The sequence below is a fragment of the Bidens hawaiensis genome, unplaced genomic scaffold (assembly GCF_021521415.1).
Source record: "Bidens hawaiensis isolate Kalapana, Puna unplaced genomic scaffold, B.hawaiensis_p1.1 tig00024637_1, whole genome shotgun sequence".
Taxonomy (NCBI): Eukaryota; Viridiplantae; Streptophyta; class Magnoliopsida; order Asterales; family Asteraceae; genus Bidens; species Bidens hawaiensis.
Window position 1 is genome coordinate 183,796 of NW_027493896.1, and position 23,210 is coordinate 207,005.

At 35.3% G+C, this 23,210-nt stretch overlaps 3 protein-coding genes across 3 annotated transcripts; 1 reads left to right on the forward strand and 2 right to left on the reverse strand.

Annotated features, from left to right (window-relative positions):
- The first annotated feature begins 927 nt into the window (after window positions 1-927).
- On the forward strand, window positions 928-3,337 carry LOC143569675 (mitochondrial arginine transporter BAC2-like). The gene is made up of 2 exons (XM_077055529.1): window positions 928-1,161; window positions 2,605-3,337. The coding sequence occupies exons 1-2, from the start codon at window positions 928-930 to the stop codon at window positions 3,334-3,336; spliced, it is 966 nt and encodes a 321-aa protein (XP_076911644.1). The 3' UTR covers window position 3,337.
- A 9,332-nt stretch (window positions 3,338-12,669) lies between these two features.
- On the reverse strand, window positions 12,670-17,403 carry LOC143569694 (uncharacterized). Its single transcript, XM_077055547.1, has 9 exons — window positions 17,232-17,403; window positions 15,251-15,883; window positions 15,065-15,153; window positions 14,623-14,976; window positions 14,264-14,533; window positions 13,966-14,178; window positions 13,660-13,881; window positions 13,053-13,572; window positions 12,670-12,968 (listed from the first exon to the last, which is right to left on the reverse strand). The coding sequence occupies exons 1-9, from the start codon at window positions 17,401-17,403 to the stop codon at window positions 12,757-12,759; spliced, it is 2,685 nt and encodes an 894-aa protein (XP_076911662.1). The 3' UTR covers window positions 12,670-12,756.
- Window positions 17,404-19,872: 2,469 nt separating this feature from the next.
- On the reverse strand, window positions 19,873-22,222 carry LOC143569676 (uncharacterized). The gene is made up of 3 exons (XM_077055530.1): window positions 21,639-22,222; window positions 20,568-20,753; window positions 19,873-20,254 (listed from the first exon to the last, which is right to left on the reverse strand). The coding sequence occupies exons 1-3, from the start codon at window positions 22,110-22,112 to the stop codon at window positions 19,973-19,975; spliced, it is 942 nt and encodes a 313-aa protein (XP_076911645.1). The 5' UTR covers window positions 22,113-22,222; the 3' UTR covers window positions 19,873-19,972.
- Window positions 22,223-23,210: the final 988 nt, after the last annotated feature.

The following is a 23,210-nucleotide window of genomic DNA, read 5'->3' on the forward strand; positions in this document are numbered from 1 at the left end:
TAAGGCTATTTTAAGGCTATGCGTTGTGAGGTGACGTCTCATGCCACCTCGCCCAAAATACCAATTAAACACCTCGTCGTATAATTTAAGAGGGCGCTAAGAAATGAGGTATTACCTCCGTAACACCCTTTAATAAGTAGGGTCCACTATCCTCCACCAATCAAATAACATGCAAACATACTTTTATTTTATTTATTTATTTTCTAATTTTATAATGTGTTTGTTACAAGATAAGTTAATTAGAAAAACAAAAAATCACTGTTTGTTTGGGCTGTTCAAAAAGCTCGTGGCTCGCTCGATAAAAGCTCGAATAAAGCTAGCTAAAAAACATGATTTTAAACAACTTAAGCTGAGTTGACTCATTTTTGCAACCAAACCAAAATCAACACAAGCTCAGCTCGGGTCATGGCTCGGCTCGTTGTCTCGATCTTAGGCTCGCTTAACTTCAAAATCGAATTCAAACCTAGCTAAGCTACCTCATTTAATTTAAAGCTCGAGCTCAAAACCACCCTAACTCAACTCATAAACAACCCCTACTATTTTCATAACACTAAATGTTATACACTTTTTAGTTAAACAACCTAACTAAACTAACCCTCTCTCTAATTTCTTCTTTTAGATGATTACTTCACTCACATGACCTCTCCAAAAAGTCATGTCCTTATCACACTCCTTTTCACCAAACAAATAAATATCACAATTCCATTTCTACCCTTAACTCATAACATAAAAATAAAAATTAAATTATCCTCACATAAATAAAACATAACAACAACACATGTTTTGTTTTGAAAGCCTATCTACATCCACTTGATACATTCAGTATCTACAAGATCCCAAAACCTTTGTGATTTTCTTCTTCTTCTTCTTCTTCTTCTTCTTATTATTATTATTATTATTATTATTATTATTATTATTATTCCTTAAATGGACTTTTGGCCAGAGTTTCTTGCAAGTAGTTGGGGTAAGGAGTTTGTGGCCGGAGGGTGTGGTGGCATAGCCGGAATTATCGCCGGATACCCACTTGATAGCATAAGAGTCCGGCAACAAAACTCAAACTCTGGGTCAGCTTTTAGCATATTAAAAAATGTTGCAACTAAAGAAGGTCCTCTTGCTCTTTATAGAGGCATGGCTGCTCCTCTTGCATCAGTTACATTCCAGGTGGTTGTTGTTATTATTATTATTATTATAAGGTGTGCATGGTTCGGTTTGGGTGTGTTTTGGGATAAAGCCGAACCAGAAACCGAAACTTCGGGTTTAGAATCTTTGAAAACCGTCTAGTTTTGGTCAGTGGCGAAGTTTTGACGAAAATGTAAGACCATGTGTAGTCATAAAGCTCCACTACCAGGGATTATGCGCCACGTATGGTTTTGTACAAAAACAGGCTGTAGTCATAACTCTCCACTGCCAGGGGTTATGCGCCACTGGCGCCCAGTCATTATTAATTTTATTTGTTTTTTTAAATACTAAATCATTTAAATAAATTAACATAAAATTAAAAATTACATTAAACTTCCAAATAAAAAATACATTAAACTAAATTAAAAATTACATTAAACTTCCACGTGGCGCCGTGCAATGTACGCGGCCATTTGCGGGTCATACATTTGCGGGACGGGTACGGTTGGCGTCGGGGCGGTAGATTGGTTCGGTTGTGGATTTTGGTTGCCTTGACGGGCATATTGGCCGAAACCGAGAATATTTTGGTTGTTGTTTGGAAACATTTTGGTAGAAATATTTGTGTAAAAGATATAAATTGGTATAGAAGTAGGAGTGTGTTAAAAAAAATGAGTTTGGTTTGTTTATATAGTATAAATATAATTAATATATATATATATTTTTAAATCTCAACGGCTCCAACGGCTGGTTTTTTTGATTTCTGTGCCACCATGCGCGTTTTGTATACAACGCACCAAAAAAAAATTTATCATAACGCAGGGGGGGGGGGCGGTGTACCCCCCGCGTTTTCACCCAAAACGCTAGCCACAACGCTAGCAGTACACATGGTCTAAGGGGGTGGGGGGAAATTGTATGGAAATTTTCTTAAACGAGTTATGAGGGTGGGGCCGGCTCAAATTTTCAGCTGAAAACAACGGTGTAAATTCATGACGTATACAAATTTTCAGGCGAAAAACGGGTTAATTTACACTGCTTTGAAAGAAAAAAGCAAAAAAAAAAAAAGGGGGCGGGCCACTCCTGGCCCTTAATAAGCTTTGCCCATGGTTTCGTTTTTTTTTAGCTGGTTTGGGTTCGGTTACGGTATTTTTGGTTTTGCCATTTAAGGTTTAAAATTTTGGGTGAAAAATGTTGACTCAAAATAAAGAATTTGGACATGAATCATTTTATTAGTTAATAATTAATTGATTATTGTATATTTGGTTTACATATTTATTAAACTGTTATAAATTACGTGAAATAAAAAAATAAAAAATGAAACTCAATAAATTCGGTTCGGTTTTTATTACATGCAAAACCAAAACCGAACTGTAACTTCAATTTATACAAAAACATAAAACCAAACCGTCGTTTTTCCGATTTGGTTTCATACACACCTATGACCTATTGCTTTCAGTCACATTTTAATAAATTTGTTGGTTGTTACAGAATGCAATGGTGTTCCAAATCTACGCAATCTTGTCGCGATCATTCGACTCGTCAGCACACGCAAACGAGCCGCCGTCTTACAAAGGTGTTGCATTAGGTGGAATAGGTGCAGGGGCATTACAAAGCCTAATGCTTTCGCCAATCGAACTCGTCAAGATTCGGTTACAATTACAAACCCAAACTCAAACCCGAACCCAAAATATGGAAAAAGGCCCGTTAAGCGTTGCAAGAACCATAATAACAACCGAGGGCTGGCGAGGAATGTACAGAGGATTAACGATTACAGCATTACGAGACGCACCGTCGCATGGTTTCTATTTCTGGACATACGAGTTCATGAGAGAAAAACTGCACCCGGGGTGCAGGAAAAGCGGTCAAGAAAAGTTTAATACTATGTTGTTTGCTGGTGGGCTCGCGGGTGTTGCTAGTTGGGTTTGTTGTTACCCGTTAGATGTTGTTAAAACGAGAATTCAAGCGCAAACGCCTAATTCTGCGATACGGTACGATGGGATTGTTGATTGTATTAGGAAAAGCGTGACGAGTGATGGATATGGTGTGTTGTTTAGAGGATTGGGGACTGCTGTTTGTCGGGCTTTTGTGGTTAACGGAGCGATTTTCACGGCTTATGAAACCGCTTTACGCGTGTTTTTCAACAATAATGGTAGTAATAATATGAACACCATTCAAACAGATTTGCATCAAAGATATGATCTTGAAACTAGTTCAAAGTGACAGTTATATGTAAAGGATTCAAATATTCATCAGTTTAATGTAACTTGCTTATCTTATATAAGTTATATTATAACTTATAAAAGAATGGATGGTAATGAAAGGTATTGATATTTGAAATTAGTATCTACCTTTTCATAACATATGAAGGTCATTGGGTTGATATGGGCCTGACATCAAACACGTGCGTAGTGTGATTCGGTGTGGTTTTGAGCTAAAACCGAACCGGAAACCAAAGTTTCAAAATTTTGTTTTTCTAAACTGTTTGGTTTCGGTTTTTTGCATTTTTTGGGTTCAATTCGGTTTTTGATTCGGTATTTTTGGTTTTGCTAATCGGGCTAGTAATTTTTGGGCTAGAGATACTTTACCCATGATATTTTGAAATTGAGCCCAATACTTTCTTTAAAAAAAAACAATTAATATAATATTGTACATTTTGATATAGAATAATAAGAGCTAATAATAGATATTCACATTTGCAATGATTTAATCTCATACAAGTCGACAAAACATAACCGATTAGCGTTAAAAATAAAAAAAATATATATCCAAGTTTATAAATCATAAGCGATTCAAATTTCGGTTTTTTGGGTTTGGTTCGACCTTTTTGTTTTTTCACGAAACACAAAACTGAATGGTAAACAAGATCGGTTGTGTTTTATGTTTCAGGTTGATTTTTATCGAAAGTTAATTATAAACAACTTGAAAATTTGAGGGGGTTAATTTGATAAGTTTAATTAACTAATTAGTAGTTATATATATTATAGTAAGGTTTGGGTTATTAGTTTAAAATTTAAATGCATGTTTATCTTGTGTTGCAAGTTATTATATGAGGTTTAAATGCATCTTTATCTTGTTTTGCAAGTTAAGTTAATTATATAAGTTGTGTACCACGTTTGGATTTTGTTTGTCTAAGGTTAAAGCATATATAACTAGGTGTTTGTTAGTTGTTACTTTGTTTAGTACACTTTTGATCTATCGTTCTTTGTTTTATGGTTTCGGTTTCTTGCGATTCTATTGCGGATATGAAGATGAAGAGGAAGACGAAGGGTGACGCGCTTCCATTCAGTTTAACATTGGAGATCCTGTCGGTTTCTATTACGACGATTCTTGTAATGATTACAAACTTGTATGTTTGATTCATAGCAGTCTCGTGACCCGTCCAAGGGCTTATGTCTATTCCCATAGATTAGACTCGTGGAGAGAGATTGAGTTTCCGTTTGTCTGTAGTGACTTCATGCTCAGTATTTCGTCTCCTGCTATTTTCTGCGGCCAATGTGTTTACTTCACTCTCACTTATATCATTCAAAGCGAGAACTTCGACATTTATGAGGCTCAGAGCTTTAGTTGCATTATATGTTTTGACATTAAGACGGAAACTTTTAGGAAAATACAATTTCCTCATGTTTTAGATTCAGGAGACGACGATTATTATTCTGGAAGTTTAGTCGTTCTCAATGGATGCCTTCACCTATGTGTATCTTATCTACTATTGAAGCATTCGGAATTGTGGAGGATGGATGGTACTGGCGACGGATGGGTGAAGGTGGCTGCTTTCAACGAGGGTGAGCCGCAACGTATATGCACAGCCGGTGTTGGCAATTTGGCTTGCCGTGTTGGATCAGGATGACAATTCTTTTAAAAAAATGAACGCCGACGACTTCACAAAACACTATCGTTGTTTTTCTTCTCCCAGTGTAGAGTATAGATCTGGTCGAGTCATATATGTTGAGACTCTTGTATCACCGAATCTATGATCGGTGATTTTATGTTTATGTTTTCGTTTATCAACTCCTAATTATCGATATGTAAACTACTTGATGTTTGTTATTTTATTTTCGTACGCGAATAGTTGTTTATTTGTTTGTCATATAGATAGTCATATAGACAAACATGACAATTTATACATGTCCAAAAGGTGTAACTATCTTATACTGTAATATTATAAGTCAAGTTGCTTGTGAGATACTTAAGATCGGTTTACTAAAAGCTTGAATTATTAAGCTGAGTTTAAATGAGATCGAGCGTAAATTGGAGCTCTAATAGTACACAAGCTCGAGCCTGAGTTTTGCATACTAGACTTGCTTAGAGCACAAGCAAAAACCCGAAACATGTTCTGACCCGACCTCTTTTAACCTGAACCTATCCCGGCCCAAACCAAAATAACTCGTGAGTTTAGAACCATAGTATAGATAAGTATCATAACTATTTATAGTATAAGATTAACCTTTTGGGCATGCATAAGTTGTTGGTTGTTACGTATGTCTATCTATACGACACTATATTTAAGTGAAAGTGATTCATGCACCACCAAAATTAGTAAGTAGACAATGAATGACTTGTACCGTACTTAATTTATGCACCATGAAGGAGTAACTCTTGTACTTAGCACATGCAATGCATACACAATAGAAGGTAAGCAACACTTTTAACTTTTGGATCTCTATTGGAATATGAGTAGCAAAATGGTGTGGTCATGTAAGAGGTTGAAACGGGTTCATGTCGAAATAGATTGGTATTAAAACGGGAAAACTTTTTAAAATATATTGTCTTTTTTAGAATAAGGAAGACGGTGGAAACATTTTTGTGTTTTTACATTTTTCGTTTTTTGTAACATCCTAAATTTTATAATATTAAACAAGAAATAATCATGGACTTGGATTCAATTGAGATAGATTAAGGGTAATGGGCCTTAGGTCCATGGGCTTTAAGGAGTATAAATACTCCCTTAAACCATCCTTAAACCCTAAATCTTCATTCTTCCATCCAAATCCCTACACATTCAAAAACACACACACCCCTACACCATAAACCTTCGGCCGAGAGTGAAGGTGAGATCCGAGCCACACAAGCATCGATTCTGGATATATTCTCGTGACACAAGATAGATTCGAGGCCTAACTTTCGTAACCAAGCTATACCGTAACCTTCAAACGCGTTAAAGGTATGTTCTCCATGTTAAAGTTTACGTTTTCATGAACGGTTAGTCTTGAGACTTAAACCCATAGTAGATCGGGCCTAAACTAGTATTAAAGTGGCAAACTTGATGTTAAAATGAACCTAACGAATCTGCGATTATGAGCGGCCCGTTAAAGAAAACCTTATTGAATGTTTTAAGCCTAAAGGTCCAAACTTTGCGTGTTTTCGGGTCAAACCTTATCCAAAAACGACCATAGGAATGATCGCGGGTTAGTCAAATACCATACCCATGGATTTCTCGGTAAAACGATAAGGATTTTGGGGATTAAAGATGAACAGCGGCGGCTGCTGACAACTTCGCCTACAAGCGAACTTCGCCTGCAAGCAAGTTCGCTTGTAAGCAAGTTCGCCTAGCTGATAACTTCGCCTAAGGCCAAGTTCGCCTAGCTGATAACTTCGCCTAAGGCCAAGTTCGCCTAACTGATAACTTCGCCTGGTGATAAGTTCGCCCATGATAACTTCTCCTGGCATATGTTCGCCTAGGGTTAACTTCGCCGATCACTAACTTCGCCTATGCTTAAGTTCGTTTAATGTTAAGTTCGCTTATTGTTAAGTTCACTTAATGATAAGTTCGCTGGAGTTAGCAAATGAGAAAATAAATTAAAAACCTAATGAAAAATGTGTTAAGACAGTTAATGGAAATAAAATTTTTCCAAGCTGACCTGTCAGCTCGACCCCAGCCAGGGGCTCTGCCCCTTGGACCCTGCTAGGGGCTGCCGCCCCTAGACCCCGCTGCCAGGGGCGCTGCCCCCGGACCCCCGTTCGTTGTGGGTTATATAAAGATAGAAATACAACATGAGTAGTAGTAGTTAATTGATACATGTAAATATTATACAGTTAGCCGTGCACAGCTCAAGAAGGGAATAACGATTAACGGAGAGCGTAACAGGATTCAGGTGAGTTTCTAGCCCCACTTCTTTGTTATGTTTTCGGGGCTGTGTGCATACTCGATGTGATAGTTAATACACTTATCTTAAGTAGTAAGTGTATGCCCTGTATGATTTATGTATGATGATTGCTTGACGATGCGTGAACGATCTTCGGATATTGCATGAACCGTCAGGTGGTAGTATGAATATATTATGTATGCATAATGTATGTATGTTATGATGATGGTACGTGAACGCTCTTCGGAGATTGCACGTATTGTCAAGGAAAGTATGTATGAACAGGTACGGTACAGTTACACGAAACAAGGGGACAGACCCTTATAATATCTGTGATGTTGGGGACCAGACCCTAATAATATCTGTGATGTTAGGGACCAGACCCTTATAATATCTGTGATGTTAGGGACCAGGCCCTTATAATATCTATGATGTTGGGGACCAGACCCTAATAATATCTGTGATGTTAGGGACCAGACCCTTATAATATCTGTGATGTCAGGGACCAGACCCTTATAATATCTGTGAGGTTATAGGCGAAAGGCTCTTTAAAACGTATGATTATGTATGTAAAGAAAGTATGAAGGTAAGAATGAAAGTATATGCACTTATGTGTGTATGAAAGAAAGTTAAGAGGTTAAGTATGAAATGTAAGAAGGTATTGTATGATTATGTGATTAACTAGAACTCACTCAGCGTAGCTGACTTTTAGTATGCACGCAGGTGAGTAGAATGAGGCAGGTAGCTTGAGGAGGACACATGGCAGAGTTGGACGAAGCTGGCATCTGAAGATTTTGCTATGATGTTTTATTTTAAAAGACTATGTTTTGTTTTTTAATGACTATGAATGCTCGATAAAACAAAAATTATGGTTATGGAATGTAACAGTTTGAATGTTTTTAATGTTCCGCGAATGTTTTAATTAACTCTGATATTTAGAACTGCGTTTATGAGTAAATCCAACACGAAAGTAGGGCTACCGGTAACGGGGCCTTACATTTTTTTTATTAAAATTTGAGTTATGATTTTTTTATTAAGTTTAAGTTGAGTGCTAGTTCACCCATTATTTTGTTCAAATCAAAATGATGAACATGATGAAAAGATGCTTCTCATACCATAGAGATAAGTAACATGCGGACATGCATGGGCATCATTAGCAACCCACGTAGCATGATTAGGGTTATTACGGGAATACGGGTCACGGTTGGGGTTGCATATTTGTCTGAGCCAGAACCCTCGATTGTGATTGTAGGGGAGGGGCATGGCCAAACATGTTGCTGGTAACAAGAAACGGGTGACTCATTGTGATCTAGTACATTTAGTTTGTAGGGGATAAGGTAAAAGCAAACTTGTGGGAATTGTGGGATGTTTTCTCTTGGGTAGTAAAGGCAGCAAGAAGAGCCATGGATTGATGATGATGATGAGGGGGGGGGAGTCGATTGTATGGCGGTTGTTTTAGAGTTTACAAACCTGGCTGTGATACCAAGTTAAACGTATGTAATTATGATTTGTATTATTAAATAATAATATTATGTACGAAAATGTTTATATACTAGACTATATTATAATTAAATCTCTCTAATATAATTATTGTCATATTTAATATGTCTAATAAGTCGCTTGTAGGAGACTCAAAATCAGCTCACTAAGCCGAATTTAAATGAGCCCGGGCCTAAATTGGAGCTATGTAAATACACAAGCTTGAGCCCAAGTTTTGCATACTAAACTTGATTAGACTAGATTCTAGAGTCTAAACAAATATATTACCTATAAAAATATAAATTTTTTTATTTTATATAAATATATGTAGTTATATGAAAATATTATTATAAATACTATGATAAATATATTATTATCAATATAAATAGAAGAAATAAATATTTAATATATAAATAAGTCAATCACAAGCTTGAAAAACTATTGTTGATTCAAACTTGAGCTTTAGATATCATGATTAAACAAGCCGGGAACAAGCCGGGCTTAAGCTTTTAAACTAAACGAGTTAAGCTTGAGCTAAGCATATTTACACTTTTTATACATACTCAAAAAGTTATTATACTTACTATGCTAGTATATCTCTAAATCAAAAATATCTTGGACCAAGTAGGCAAGTAGGTCCATCATCAAATGGAACAAAACTTTTATTTCATTCCCATCTAACAAAACATTAGACAAAAGCGAGTCGCGTTTGACTGAAACTTCAGACAAACGAGACCCGTATTTGCTTGGTAAACAGCGACACACAACCGATTTTGTACCAAACATTCATTGTATATAAATATGTAGTTATAGCTACATAATCAATAAACAATTAACATCACTCCATATGGATGAAAAAAAGTAAATAAAAAACACACAAACACACACTCAAATGCACACTTAATATGATATTTTAGATGTTCAAGGGGCCTAACCTCCTTATTGAACTACTAAGACTGTTACTTCTTATTGGTGGCTGTTGAATATTGAAATCTGAATACATATCTGTGAAAAACTTATCAACAAGATCTTGATATATGGGACTTGTGAGTAGAGAATAATAATGTAACACCTCTTCAATGTCCATCACATGTTCTTCATCTTTCACATCCATCATCTCCAACTCCTTCATTTTTCGCTCCAAAATATTCGTTTGATTAACACCGTCTACATGTTTAGAACATCCGACGTCTTTTTGTTCGTCAAGGCTAATATTGACTATTGGTTTGTGATCTTGTGAGGTGATCATGGGTTGGTTTGATTCGACGTCGTGTTGTTGTGAAAGTTTGAGGCTTTCGTTGGTGGTCTTGTCGTCGGTGTCCCATTGCTCGCAGAATTCTTTGTAGTTGTCTAGATGCTGCATTTTTGGATTGTTGGTGGAGAATAGGGTCAAAGATGGAGCTTTTCTTAGCTTTTTGTATCCTCCGCAGACGAAGGATTTGAAGGTTTGAATGGTTTTGTTGAAGAAAGTTTTCGTTTTGCGTATGGTTTTTCTGATCAGCATTTGTATCTTTGTTGTTGGCCTATCCTTGAAGTTTTGTTTAGAGAGAGAGATGGAAGAATTGATATTTATGGTGACAACATGAGCTTTTAGAATGTTATTTAATCCTAAAGGCGGAAATTCGACATCTTATTATCAACGAGTAAAAAAATAATTAGTTGAAAAAGAAAGGGGCCAGATTATCTTTTTGACACGAAAACATTCTGACCCGTTACGCAGTTAAAAAGAATACGGGCCAGGTTATCTACTTTAACCAGAAAACATTCTGACCCGTTACGCTAGTTCAAAAGAGAACGGGCCAGATTATCTATTTTGACCAGAAAACATCTGACCCATTACCCTAGTTAAATATAAAACGGGGCAGATTATCTATTTCAACCCGAAAACATTCTGACCCATTATCCAAGCAAAAGAAAAAACAGGTCAGATTATCTATTTTGCCCCGAAAACATTCTGACCCATTAGTTAAAAAAAGAAAACGAGCCAGAATATCTATTTTGACCCATAAACATTCTGGCCCGTTATCCAAGCAAAAGAGAAAACAGGTCAGATTATTTGTTTTGCCCCGAAAACATTCTGACCCATTACTCTAGTTAAAAAAGAAAACGGGCCAGATGATCTATTTTAACCGAAATAATTCTGACTCGTTACCCAAGCTAAATTCAAAAGGCTAACAAGATGCTTTGATATTAAATTCATCATCATCATCATCATCGTACTCAGTATATCCCACCAATAGCAAAGCTATAGTAGGGTCTGAGGAGGGTAAGATGTATTGTTTAAACTAAAAGTTTGATGTCGAATGTATTTCAAACCGCAGCAAGATGTAGACAGCTTTGATATTAAATTACGATAATTATTGTTTAAACTAAAAGTTTGATGTCGAATGTATTTCAAACCGCAGCAAGTTTGAAATTTCAAAATATAAACTGAAATCTTTTACTGGGACAAGAGGGATTTGGTTTCTTTTTGTTTGTACACTGATAAAAAGTAGAGTGTATGAATTGTGATAGTGTAAAGATATAAAATGGTATATATATTTTTAAAGAGAAAAAAGGATGTGTAAATGATAATGTACACTTGAATATTTGACCATATGTTGTCAAAAGTGCATTTGCCACTGATTAAGGAGCAAAGTTAAAGATGTAGGGTACATTCTAATATTCATTCTCATGTTTTGAGTCTCTTGAGCCAAATTTGGCTCCATTTGCAATAGTATGTCTCACAATAAATTTAATCATTTGATTAAAAACAAATATCACAGGGCGGGTCGTTGGGGGTGCAAACAAGCTAAACTGCTCGCGAGCAACTCGAGATCGGTGTAAAAAGCTCAAAGAAGCCAAGCCCAAGCCCCAAATAAAGCTCGTTTAGTTATCAAGCCTGAGCTCGAGTCTTGTATGGGAAGCTCGTTTAGGCCCGTTGAGCTTTAACGAGCCTTGTGTATTTTGGAGTTTTACCTCTTTTGTACTTCTATGTACGAATTTCACACTACACTACCAAGCTTTGGCTCATTTAAGGTACGCCGAGCCGAGCTTAGGCTTGTTTATAAGGTTATTCTCAATATATATATAAAAAAAATTAAAAATGTATATAAATTAATTATTTAATTATTAAGTTATCAACGAGACAAGCCCGAGTCGATCTTAACAAAAGATCTTGAAACAAGCCGAGCGGCCGAGCATGAGCTTGAAAAACGACTCGCGAGCCGAGCTCGAGTATCAAAAAAAGAGCTCTAAAAGAGCCGAGCTTAGGCTCGTTTATAAGGTTATTCTCAATATATATATAAAAAAAAATTAAAAACGTATATAAATTAATTATTTAATTATTAAATAATCAACAAGACAAGCCCGAGTCGATCTTTACAAAAGATCTCGAAACAAGCCGAGCTCGAGCTTCAGAAAAAGAGCTCGAAAAGAGCCGAGCTGGAGCCTAGTTGAGCTCGTGCTCAGCTTGTTTGCACCCCTAGCGGGCCGTTTGATACAGGACCAACTCAAGTAGATAAGTGTGAGAACCAAAACATATTATAAAACGGTTATGTAACTGCATAACTACTTCTCTCTTTCTCACTATATATGGTTTTCTACTTAAAACTGGTTCTGTATTTAACATTTTAACACGCCCCAACGGTTGGTTGCTAAAAGTAAATTATTAATCTTGACACAAATGAAGAAAGGTACTTTGCACTCATTGTATTTATTAGGGGCTTAGCTGTATGGACCCTTAAACAATCTTCAAATAAAGTGGTACCAGTGTGTTGGTGAAAAGAAAAATAATTTAACAGAATGCATTGAAAGCAATGCATATGTGAGTCTGAAACATGCAACTTCATTATAGAAGGTTAATTACAACAAAATCTAACTTTCTTTCTATCTTTTTATATATCCAAGTAAAAAAAGCTTTTTTTTCTTTCTATTATATGTAACATATTTTTTTATTCTGTACCATTTTATACAAGATTCAAATAATATAAAAATGACACGAAAACAGGTATCGAATATTTTGAGTTATCATTTAGAAAGTTGATTTCACCAACTAGAGGCTAAAGGTACAAAAATTGTGTATCTTAATATCTACTGACTAATGTGACTTACTTTTGTGAAATTTAAAGAATTGATGAAGCAACCGGTGGACCTCTCCATAACTACTGGTTTTTGAAATAAGACGGTTTTTAATCCAATTTTGAAGCTTGTTTGTCGGGTGAGAGAAGCTCTTTTTTGTAGCATCGGACGTGTAACGTGTGTCTACCAACAAGATTGCTGCATAATCATTAATATGCCTGATTGCTCTACCTGATAATTAAAAAACCATAATATCAATATGACAAAAACAAAATGTGTACAATGAATAATAATTTTAAAACCATATATGCATACCGATCGACTGATTCACCGCTTTCATGCAAAGATTTTCGTAATATTCTCTGCCTCTATTCTTACAACTTCTTAAAACCTCAAATCCAGCTTGAGTATCTCCACTAAAGCTTGTAACATTCGAATCTTTTTTCGAGTCACCAATACGGTCAATATGTTTGACCCGTTCCATCAACTCAATATCAGACGGGCTTGGGTATGGCAGCCCAACCATGACTATACATCGGCCCAACCCGTCACTAAAATTAATACCTTCTGAAATCTTTCCTCCAACCACAGCGAGAATCACAGCACCATTATTTGTATCAACTGATTCCTTGTATTCTTTCAAAACAATTTCAACTTCTGTAGTTTTTCTCGGCTCTTTAAATACACGTTTCTTCTTCATGATTCTACCAAGGGTCCCGGAAGCTTTCCATGCGTCGTAAACAGATTCTTCATAATCAAATGAAGAGAAGAAGACAATAATACCTTGTGGAACTACTGTTACTAGATTACAAAGTAAAAGGCCTAACTCATTAACCTATAATATTATTAAAGTTAATATGCGTTAGTAATGTTATAATTTATAAATGCATAAAACTGTAAAAATGAGATACTGATTACTGACCGTGGATGATTTGCTTCTAGAGCTATAGCTGAAGTCAAAAGATTGACCCGAAGGCCCGGTTGAAACAGAAATAGGTAAAATATTGTCTGATGAGATTATATGACCACACGAGAAGAAATGCAGCTGATCTGGCGGCAACCATGGAAAGAGCCGAACTCGTGTTTCCTCGATCGGTTGGAGGGTCCCACCAGCCAATACAACAGCATGTGCTTCATTAACAATCTATAAACGGTTCAATTATTCAAAGCTAACATTATTTAAAATTCATGTTAATTTTATAACACAAAATATGACATTTTTACAAACCTCGTGAAAGATCTTTTCACCGGTGAGCATAACATACTTTAGATATCCGCCTTGTTGTCCAGATTCTGTTGGTTTTTTTCTTGAGATTATTATCCTCCCGTCACTATCTTGATTTGTTAGCGAGAGTAATATTCCAGCTAACGCACGAAACGCCGATAAAATGCTTGTAGTGTCATTTTGTATGTTAATTGTTTTATCTCCATATCCACTAACCTAAGTGACAAATATATAAGACCATAAGCAACTATGCAAATAATAAATATTAATCACTAATCACAAAAGGTAGAAAGTTATTCACCTTGTGAATCATATTACTGTCTTTAATATACAGCAGCAGTTTCACTAAATTTATGTTGTCGATATTGAGAGAAAACACGAACTCATTGATGCACATAGAACACTCCGAGCCACTAGAGTTTACCAAACTAGAATCTTCCTTGTTGCATAAAGTTTGTATAAACGCACGAGTGAGTATCAATAACGTTTGAATGTGTCTTCTATTTCCTGGTCCTAAAAGGTTGTGAAACCGTTGAAAGTATCCCTCTAAACAAGAATTAACAACTTCCAACTGCAACAAGAAACCACGAAACAAAGTCGGTTACTTTTTTATGCAATTAACGGTATTACAGAACAGCTGCTAAAAGTTACTCGTTTTACCTGAGATAAAGTAACTTTTGAGTCATACATGCTAATGAGCGAGTCAGCAAGGTTATGAGCTTCGTCTATGATAACAACACTGTTTTTCAAGGTTAAACCGAGCGATTCCCGTGAAGATTTAGAAAGAAGAGATTGATAAGGAAGAACCACAAGATCAGCTGAAGGAACCATGCTTCTAGAACCGTAATATGGACAAGTTCCTAAATTGCCCCCAACACGAACAAGATCTTCAATATCTAACGGGCCTTTCTCAGTCATTTCGTTTCTAAACTGCTTTTGTAGCTTATTTTTACTAAGCATTGGGCATCCATTTGCAGCCTTTGTTTCGCGTTTTCTTCCCTCGACACCCGAATTCTAAAAACCAACATTAGAAAATAAATTTTGTCATTATTTGAATAAAAAAATTAATATTTCCTAATGCATAGCAAAGATTCAGTTATACCTTCTTTTTAGAAACTTGGTTTTTCTTATTCTTTTGAAGATCCAAACATTGCTCGTTAATAAGAGTCGAGTTCCCAAGCTTCAAAACATCTGCGAAATTTAAACACAAATAAATTTAACCGTGTATTCATTTAACATAAATAAGCAAAATAATAATAATAATAATAATAATAATAATACATTTTACCTTCATTTATGCAGAAGTTTTTCCTAGACCCCAAACACGCAACCTTTATCTCATTAGCAAAAACCGTCTTCTTCAATTCCTTAACAAACTGCGATAACTGTGAATGAGTTCTACTACAAAAATAAATTTTAAAATCTGCTTCTTCTTCTTGGTCACTAAACTCTTTATCCTCATCATCACTCGAAGACGAACCGCAACATATTCCACCGCCTTTTCGCTTACTTAATCCATTATTTTCGTCCCCACTCACATATCCTTCCACCAGAAACTCTTTATCATCTAACTTCTCTGCATCACTTTTCACTCTCATATTATTATGTTCCAAATCACCTTCGATTTCTCTAAACTGATTAAACAAATCCCGAAAACTCTCCTCTATTTCGGTCTCATCGCGTTTTTTACTACTAAACCCGTATCTTTTCTTCGCCTTAACCTTCTTCTTAGGACTTACAACCTCTTTATTCACAAAGCTGTTCCATAACCAATCAGGTTCGTAATCGTCGTCCAACTCGCCATGATCTCCGGTCGTTCCGTTCTGATGCGTATCGCCTGAACTGTTGGTATTTTGACTTTGCTTTCGATCGGAAAGCCACTGCAGTGCGCTACAGATTATACTTAGAGTTTTTCCTGTCCCTGTCCATGTCCCAATCGACAATCAAACCGAATAACACATAATCACAACTTTTATTAGGTTACTTATTTAGACCATGACTCAGTACAATTAGAGATGAACTCGAACTCCTAATTAGACAATAAACAAAAGTATAAAACCCACAAGTTTATCTACTAGGGGTGCAAACGAGCCAAGCCGCTCGTGAGCTATTCGAGATCGGCTCGCAAAAAGCTCGAATCGAGCTGAGCTTAGATGAGTCTGAGCTCGAGCCTAAAAATAAGCTTGTTTTTAAATCCGCCCAAGCCCAAGCATAAAAATAAGCTTGTTTAACAAATGAGGCCAACCCCAAGCCTAAAAATAAGCTTATTTAACAAATGAGGCCAATCCCGAGCCTAAAAATAAGCTTGTTTAACAAACAAGCCTGAGCTCGGCCTAAAGATAATCTTGTTTAACAAACAAGCCCAAGCCTAAGCCAGTGAGCCTAAAAATAAGCTTGTTTAACAAACAACCCGAGCCCGAGCACAAGCCTAAAAATAAGCTTGTTTAATAAATGAGCTCGAACCTAAAAACAAGCTTGTTTAACTAAGCTTGTTTAATTAACGATCCCGAACCTAAAAATAAGCTTGTTTAACAAACAACCCGAGTCCGAGCTTAAGCCTAAAATAAGCTTGTTTAATAAATGAGCTCAAACCTAAAAATAAGCTTGTTTAATTAACGATCCCGAACCTAAAAATAAGCTTGTTAACAAACAACCCGAGCCCGAGCTTAAGCCTAAAAATAAGCTTGTTTAATAAATGAGCTCAAACCTAAAAATAAGCTTGTTTAATTAACAATCCCGAACCTAAAAATAAGCTTGTTTAATTAACAAGCCCGAACGTAAAAATAAGCTTGTTTAATTAACTATTCCGAAAATTAACTTGTTTAATTAACAAGCCCGAACGTAAACATAAGCTTGTTTAATTAACTATTCCGAACCTAAAAATAAGCTTGTTTAATTAACGAGCCCGAGCGTAAAAATAAGCTTGTTTAATTAACGAGCCCGAGCGTATAAATAAGCTTGTTTAATTAACAAGCCCGAGCCTAAAAATAAGCTTGATTAATAAATGAGCCTAAAAATAACGAGCCCGAACCTATAAATAAGCTTGTTTGATTAACGAGTCGGAGCATAAAAATAAGCTTGTTTGATTAACGAGTCCGTGCGTAAAAATAAGCTTGTTTAATAAACGAGTCTGATCCCAATCCTAAAAAAGGCTTTTTTTTAATAAACGAGCTGGAGCCCGAGCCTCACTTATTGAACTCGAGCCGGCTCGGGAGCTTAAATGAGCATATTCTTTAAATAAAACTCATTTAACTTTAATCAAATATTACCTGTGGGGCTTTCGAGCATGGCGATTCCGCCTTTATCGATCGAATCGTAAAGAGCGTTCATGAAATCAATTTGAATCGAGTAGGGCTCTTTATATGGAAAACCCCCAAATTTCATCTTCTGCTGCTTCTTCATTTCGCCTCCAATTTCTTCACTCCGTGCCATGGAAGACATTTTGCCGCCAAAAATTTAATAACACCACCACTTCTTATAGTTGTAATTTGGGCTTAAAAGGCCCATATTATTATGTGCCATAAGCCCATAATCAATATATAGATAAGCCTATTCAAAAAGATTTAGACTCGCTCGAATAAAACTAGCAAATAAAACTTGATATGAAACATCCTGAGCTGAGATGGCTCATTTTTTTGTAACCGAGCCAAAGTCGTACTAGGCTTGGCTCAAGTCATGGCTCGATCTTAATCTCGTTTAACTTCAAAATTAAGTTAAAGCCTGGCTGAGTTGTCTCGTTTAATTTTAAGCCCGAGCTCAAAACCACCTTGGCTCGGCTCGGGAACACGTTTAGATATATACGGTTTATTTTTATTTCTAAAGTAATTGTGTTTATCTTTTGATTTGTTAATGACTTGGTTAATTCGATTAAGATCCTCTGTCATTTTGCAAGGCCGCGTGTTCAGTAAATCCGCTTTCTTTTTCATTCTATTCTCCTCCCTTGTTGCGACATGAGCTCAAAGTTATAGCTAAGGTAACAATTTGAGCTGAGTTGAACTTAAGCTAGCTCGCTTAGACTTTAAATTACTCTCGAGCTAGCCCTAGCTCCTCTCGGCGTCCTTTAAAAAAATATTATATGTCAGTTTAATTTTTTATGTTTTTTTCACAGGGCCCAATTTGTCTACTCGACTTCTTCTATTTAAAGTGATTTGTGTATCTGCCCCTCGATAATACTATTATGGAAAGTGAAAAGGAGATTTGGCCAAAATGTGGACTTCCAAGGAAATGAAAAAATGGATTTACTTCATTTGGGTATTTCGGCCAAATACATTGCCTTCTCGATACTCAATCAAATCCTCTTCGTTGACGATTAAATTCAGTTCGGCTCGTGAGTAGATTCTCAAGCTCGAGTTCGGCTCGTTTACTATTTATTCATCAATTTTTTTAATATTTATAATTATTTATGTATATACATTTTCAATTATAACTTTATGTATAAAACAATATATATTATTTAGTTATATTTTCATAACATTATATATATTAATTAATATTTATTAAATATATATTAAAAAATTATATAAATGGTAGGCTTGTTTAGGCTCGCGAGCCGGCTCAGGCTAGATAAATTAAGCTCAGGCTCGAGATCATTTACTAAACGAGCTTACTTTTAGGTTTGAGCTCAGGCTCGGGCTCGATCAAGCTTTTTCACTATTCAATTTAAAGTAGCTCGCAAGCAGCTCGACTCATTTACACCCTTAAATGGACCCGACTTCGTGGTACTGAATTGTTCTCAACTTGATAGAAAAAGACTGTCTTGATTAATCAAACAAAAATTAAAGGCAACTACTTGACTGGTTTTTTTCTTGTGTTAGGTTCCTTTCATAGTAATGGAAGTTAAATGCTCTTACCAAGTCACTACTGAAATGCATAATAATAAGTTGGCTTTATTTTTAAATCAATGGAACCACATCATATACTTGATTTAAATGACTAGCTAGGTTATACGATTATTAAATTTAATTTAATAAATAAACTTTATTACTATAACTTTATTATCATTTACAAAGCCACCATTCTTCTAGTTATATTGATCATTTTATTTGAAACTCCAAATAAGCTTTGACAATTTAAGTAGAGTAAATATGAAAACATAACTTTATCATGATAATAATAAATAAATGTCTTTAATTTTAAATGTTGACATTGTTGGTCGTTTGGTCGTTTGAACCCACTAGTATTTTATAAGCTTTGTTTTGGAATATTGTTGACGTGGTTAACTGAGAGACAATTGATTTGCTAATGTTGATATAATAAAAAAATTCATGATAATAATGGGCATATAATAATGCATTTTGGAATTTATAAACCTGGTCGTTTTACTTTTTTTTTTGTCCTTTATATTTTACACATGAATATTTTTCTAGCAGTCTATTTTTGAGTTTGTTTTTATATTTACTTTTGAGTATTTGTTTTTTAGGTATCTATTTTATTTTTAGTTTTTTAAACTGAGTCGTTTGCTACATTTAAAAAACAAACAAAACAAAATATACCCTGTTAAAATAAGTGACTAAATAAAATTTGCTTGAGAACTTTGCTTCTATGCCGATACAATCTTTTTGACTGGCATACGAATTTGTCCGAAATCAACTATTCTCGCAATTTTCTCAACACGTTGTAACGATTGTAAAAAGGTTAATTTCTTATATGTTTATAGATTATCTATCTCACTACTAACATGGTTTTTTATGTTTGATCAAAGAAAATCTTGGCTCAATCCAACTCGATTATACACACACACATATATATATATATATATATATATATATATATATATATATATATATATAAGTCTATAAAATCATTTTATCAGCCTTACTAAAAACAGTACACAAAAATCATCTTCATAACTTCACACTCCACTATAATTTTATTATCACACCAACATTTACACATTTTGCTACATATATGTGAATTCAAAAACATTTTTTGATCTATAATATGAGGAAGAACACATATTTATCAAAACTCACTCATTTTTACAAATATCTATATGAAAAAAGATTGTAATTTATTTGTAAATACAAGAACTCTTTTTGAATCTAATTGGTTTTATTGTGTTTGATGGCAATGTCATGTTGCAAGAGATTTGCATCCTATGCTTTGTGGTCACCAATTTACCAACAACTTCCCCTTTTGATCGGATCCTGAACTCTAACTTCAATGGAATTTCAAAAATTCCAGTATCTGAGATAACTAGCCCTGAACCCGCACCGTACAAGGGTACTTTTGTTCCTTGTAAGTTCACAATGGCCGTCCTCGTACTCTTTCTTTCTTGATAATACTTCTTTAACTAAGATCATAATAGCAAAATTAGTATACATGATAAAGAACCATGAAGAACTCATTTTTTATTTTGTTTTTTCGTACAACCTACTAAATCATTTTTTATTAAAATAAGCCGACTACTAAATGTGACACAATAACGGAAAAAAAAACTTTTTGCGATTCAGTTCAGCCGGACTCAATAGTTTCAAAGGTGCTAAGAAATAACCCTTTTTTTAACAAATTATCCAACCCGTCGCTCTTTCAACGTATACATTATTACTAGTAATCAATGGATCATGTATTTAGATACACAATAAGTGAAGAATATTAATTCTAACCTGACCGGTTGCAATCACAACTTCTGAATAGATTAGGTTCACCGGGGTGGAGCTAACTTGGATGCCAAAGAATGTAGCCGGGTTATGAACACCAAGCCGCAATGAACCATTGAATGTCAGCATCTTGGTTATGACCCCAGATGAGTCCGAACCCTCACCGATGTAGAGATTATTCACAGCCAAACTCTACAATAAATGCATATTAATCGTTCATCACCGATTAGGAATAAATATAGAAATAACTTCCATCAAGAATAATCAAATGGCATGTGTTATAGATTATATATTTTTATGTGTTGTTATATGTTATGAAATAATCAAATATGACTTTCAAAAATCAATGCAAAACACCATCAAATTAACATGAGTTAAAAAAAAGGTTCAATATTAACGCATTTTAACTAGTAAAAAAAGCACAAACCTGGGGCTCACAACTCCGTCAGCTCTCAATCTATCAAATATATTTCTGTTGGAATTGTGTGATTTTTGTCATTTTTAAAATCGTATAAAAATATGTAACTATATTCTCACGTGTATGACCCTAAACAAGAAAAACAATGTTTTGAATTAAAAAATAGGTTCAATATTTACGCATTTTAACTAGTAAAAAATGCGGAAACCTGGGGCTCACAACTCCGTCACAACTCCGTCAGCTCTCAATCTATCAAATATATTTATGTTGGAACTGCGTGATTTTTTCTTGTTATAACCGTATAAAAATATGTAAATATGTGTAATCATATATCTCACGTGTATGACCCTAAAAAAAAAGTTGTTTTGAATTAAAAAAAAGGTTTAATATTTACGCATTTTAAATAGTAAAAAAACCAGAAACCTGGGGCTCACAACTCCGTCAGCTCTCAATCTGTCAAATATATTTCTATTGGAATTGCGTGATTTTTTCTTGTTATAAATCGTATAAAAATATGTAAATATGTGTAATCATATTCTCACGTGTATGACCCTAAACAAGAAAAAACCGTCTAAATTTTAAAATCCGCTTCAGACCAGGCATAATTTTAACACCATGATGTTCATAAATTAACTAAAATGAAAGTGAATTTAACAAACCTTAACAGTGATCTCAGCTTTATAAGGTCTGGCTGCACCCCATATAATCAAGCATAAAATAGTAAACAACACAACAAAACACAAAAGAGCCATTAAAGCTTGTAATCTTCTAGTAAACTTCTTATCATCATCAAACTCATCATACTTTCCTTCTTCTACTATCACATTACACTCTGGCCACCCCTTATCATTCCTTAATTTATTCCTAGCAACTTTCCTGCCCGAATGCGACCGAAAAATACCCGAAAACCGACTCGATGACGAGTTCCTTGAGTGCCTACCCATTGAAGGGTGTGAAGGAGACTCCATAGGACTTGTGTAATTAGGTGTAGCTTGTATTGAATATGGTTTATGATCACCATCTTGTGAGTCCCTTGATGGACTTTGCACGAAATATACCGGTCGTTTCGGTGATCTTAACGGCGAAGATGGAGCTAAACTGGTGACATCTGACTCAGATTTTGTGTGCAACATGTTTTTGTTTTGAGGAAAGATTGTAAAAACAAGAACAGAAACACACAAAACACACAAACACACATGTTGTGTCCTTGGTGTCTATATTATGGAATGGAGATATGTTTGGGATAATGACCAAAATGCCCATTTTGACCGACTGGTTTCCACAATGGCTGTCATAAAATCTGTCGACTTGATCACTTTTTAAATTTTTAGTAGAATTGAATTTGCTATCTAGAAGGGATTGTGGCGCAACTTGTTGCTTGCTTACCCGCCACTACATTGTAAATCGTTTGAATGTTTTTTAAACGCCCTGCTTGCGGTGCACACATATAATGTATATATATGTGAACTTTGGGTGGGCAACAGTGAAATTGCACTAATTCTGACGTTGTTTTACTAATCTCGTGAAAATAACGTTAAAAATGTTGGAAGGCTAATCAGACATCATGTGGTGGCGATGATAGCTGAAAGACAAGGGTACATGCACCAATCGGCCGGTGTCCCGTTGGTTTTGTGTTATGTGCCTTATGTCCAAGGCTTGATGCAAAACTACTATCGAGTCGGGGGTCTCACCGGAAGCAGCCTCTCTATTCCTGTGAGGTAGAAGTAAGAATGTCTATATCTTACCCTCCTCAGACCCTACCATAATTCTGCTATTTGTGGAATTTACTTAGTACGATGATGATGATGACCTGGGATTTTTAATAAATCAGATACCGTCACGTGTTAAAAAACTGTCAGGTCAATGGTTTTTCTTTTAACAAATTGTCGGAGCCGACATTATTATTTAGGAGTCTGACGAGATTATTTTGGCTTTCGACGAGATTTATTTTGGTTTCCTACGAGATTTATTTTTGCTTCCGAAAAAATATATTTTGGCTTCCGACAAGTATTTTAAACAAGTGGCAGAATCTAGTCGGATAAAACTCGTCTAGTAATAACTAAAAATTATTTCTTCAACGAGTTTCAGGATAAACATTTATCATCAATGGACATTTTGTCAACGATAACAGGCGAGGACATTTTGGTCATTTTATTGATATGTTTTGATGAGTGACGTTAACATGGTCAAGTGGGGTAGCAAATTGCAATCTTATGCATGGCAGGACCAAA

What these genes read in the sequence shown, in the direction of transcription:
- LOC143569675 (XM_077055529.1), top strand. Translation starts at nt 928, where the DNA reads ATGGACTTTTGGCCAGAGTTTCTTGCAAGTAGTTGGGGTAAGGAGTTT. An exon ending in TTGCATCAGTTACATTCCAG is followed by an intron (nt 1,162 to 2,604) that starts GTGGTTGTTGTT and finishes TGGTTGTTACAG; the next exon opens with AATGCAATGGTGTTCCAAAT.
- LOC143569676 (XM_077055530.1), bottom strand. Translation starts at nt 22,112, where the DNA reads ATGTTGCACACAAAATCTGAGTCAGATGTCACCAGTTTAGCTCCATCT. An exon ending in AAGCTGAGATCACTGTTAAG is followed by an intron (nt 20,754 to 21,638) that starts GTTTGTTAAATT and finishes CATTTATTGTAG; the next exon opens with AGTTTGGCTGTGAATAATCT. An exon ending in TTGTGATTGCAACCGGTCAG is followed by an intron (nt 20,255 to 20,567) that starts GTTAGAATTAAT and finishes TTATGATCTTAG; the next exon opens with TTAAAGAAGTATTATCAAGA.
- LOC143569694 (XM_077055547.1), bottom strand. Translation starts at nt 17,403, where the DNA reads ATGTCTTCCATGGCACGGAGTGAAGAAATTGGAGGCGAAATGAAGAAG. An exon ending in CAAAAGTTACTTTATCTCAG is followed by an intron (nt 14,534 to 14,622) that starts GTAAAACGAGTA and finishes TTCTTGTTGCAG; the next exon opens with TTGGAAGTTGTTAATTCTTG. An exon ending in CTAGAAGCAAATCATCCACG is followed by an intron (nt 13,573 to 13,659) that starts GTCAGTAATCAG and finishes ATAATATTATAG; the next exon opens with GTTAATGAGTTAGGCCTTTT.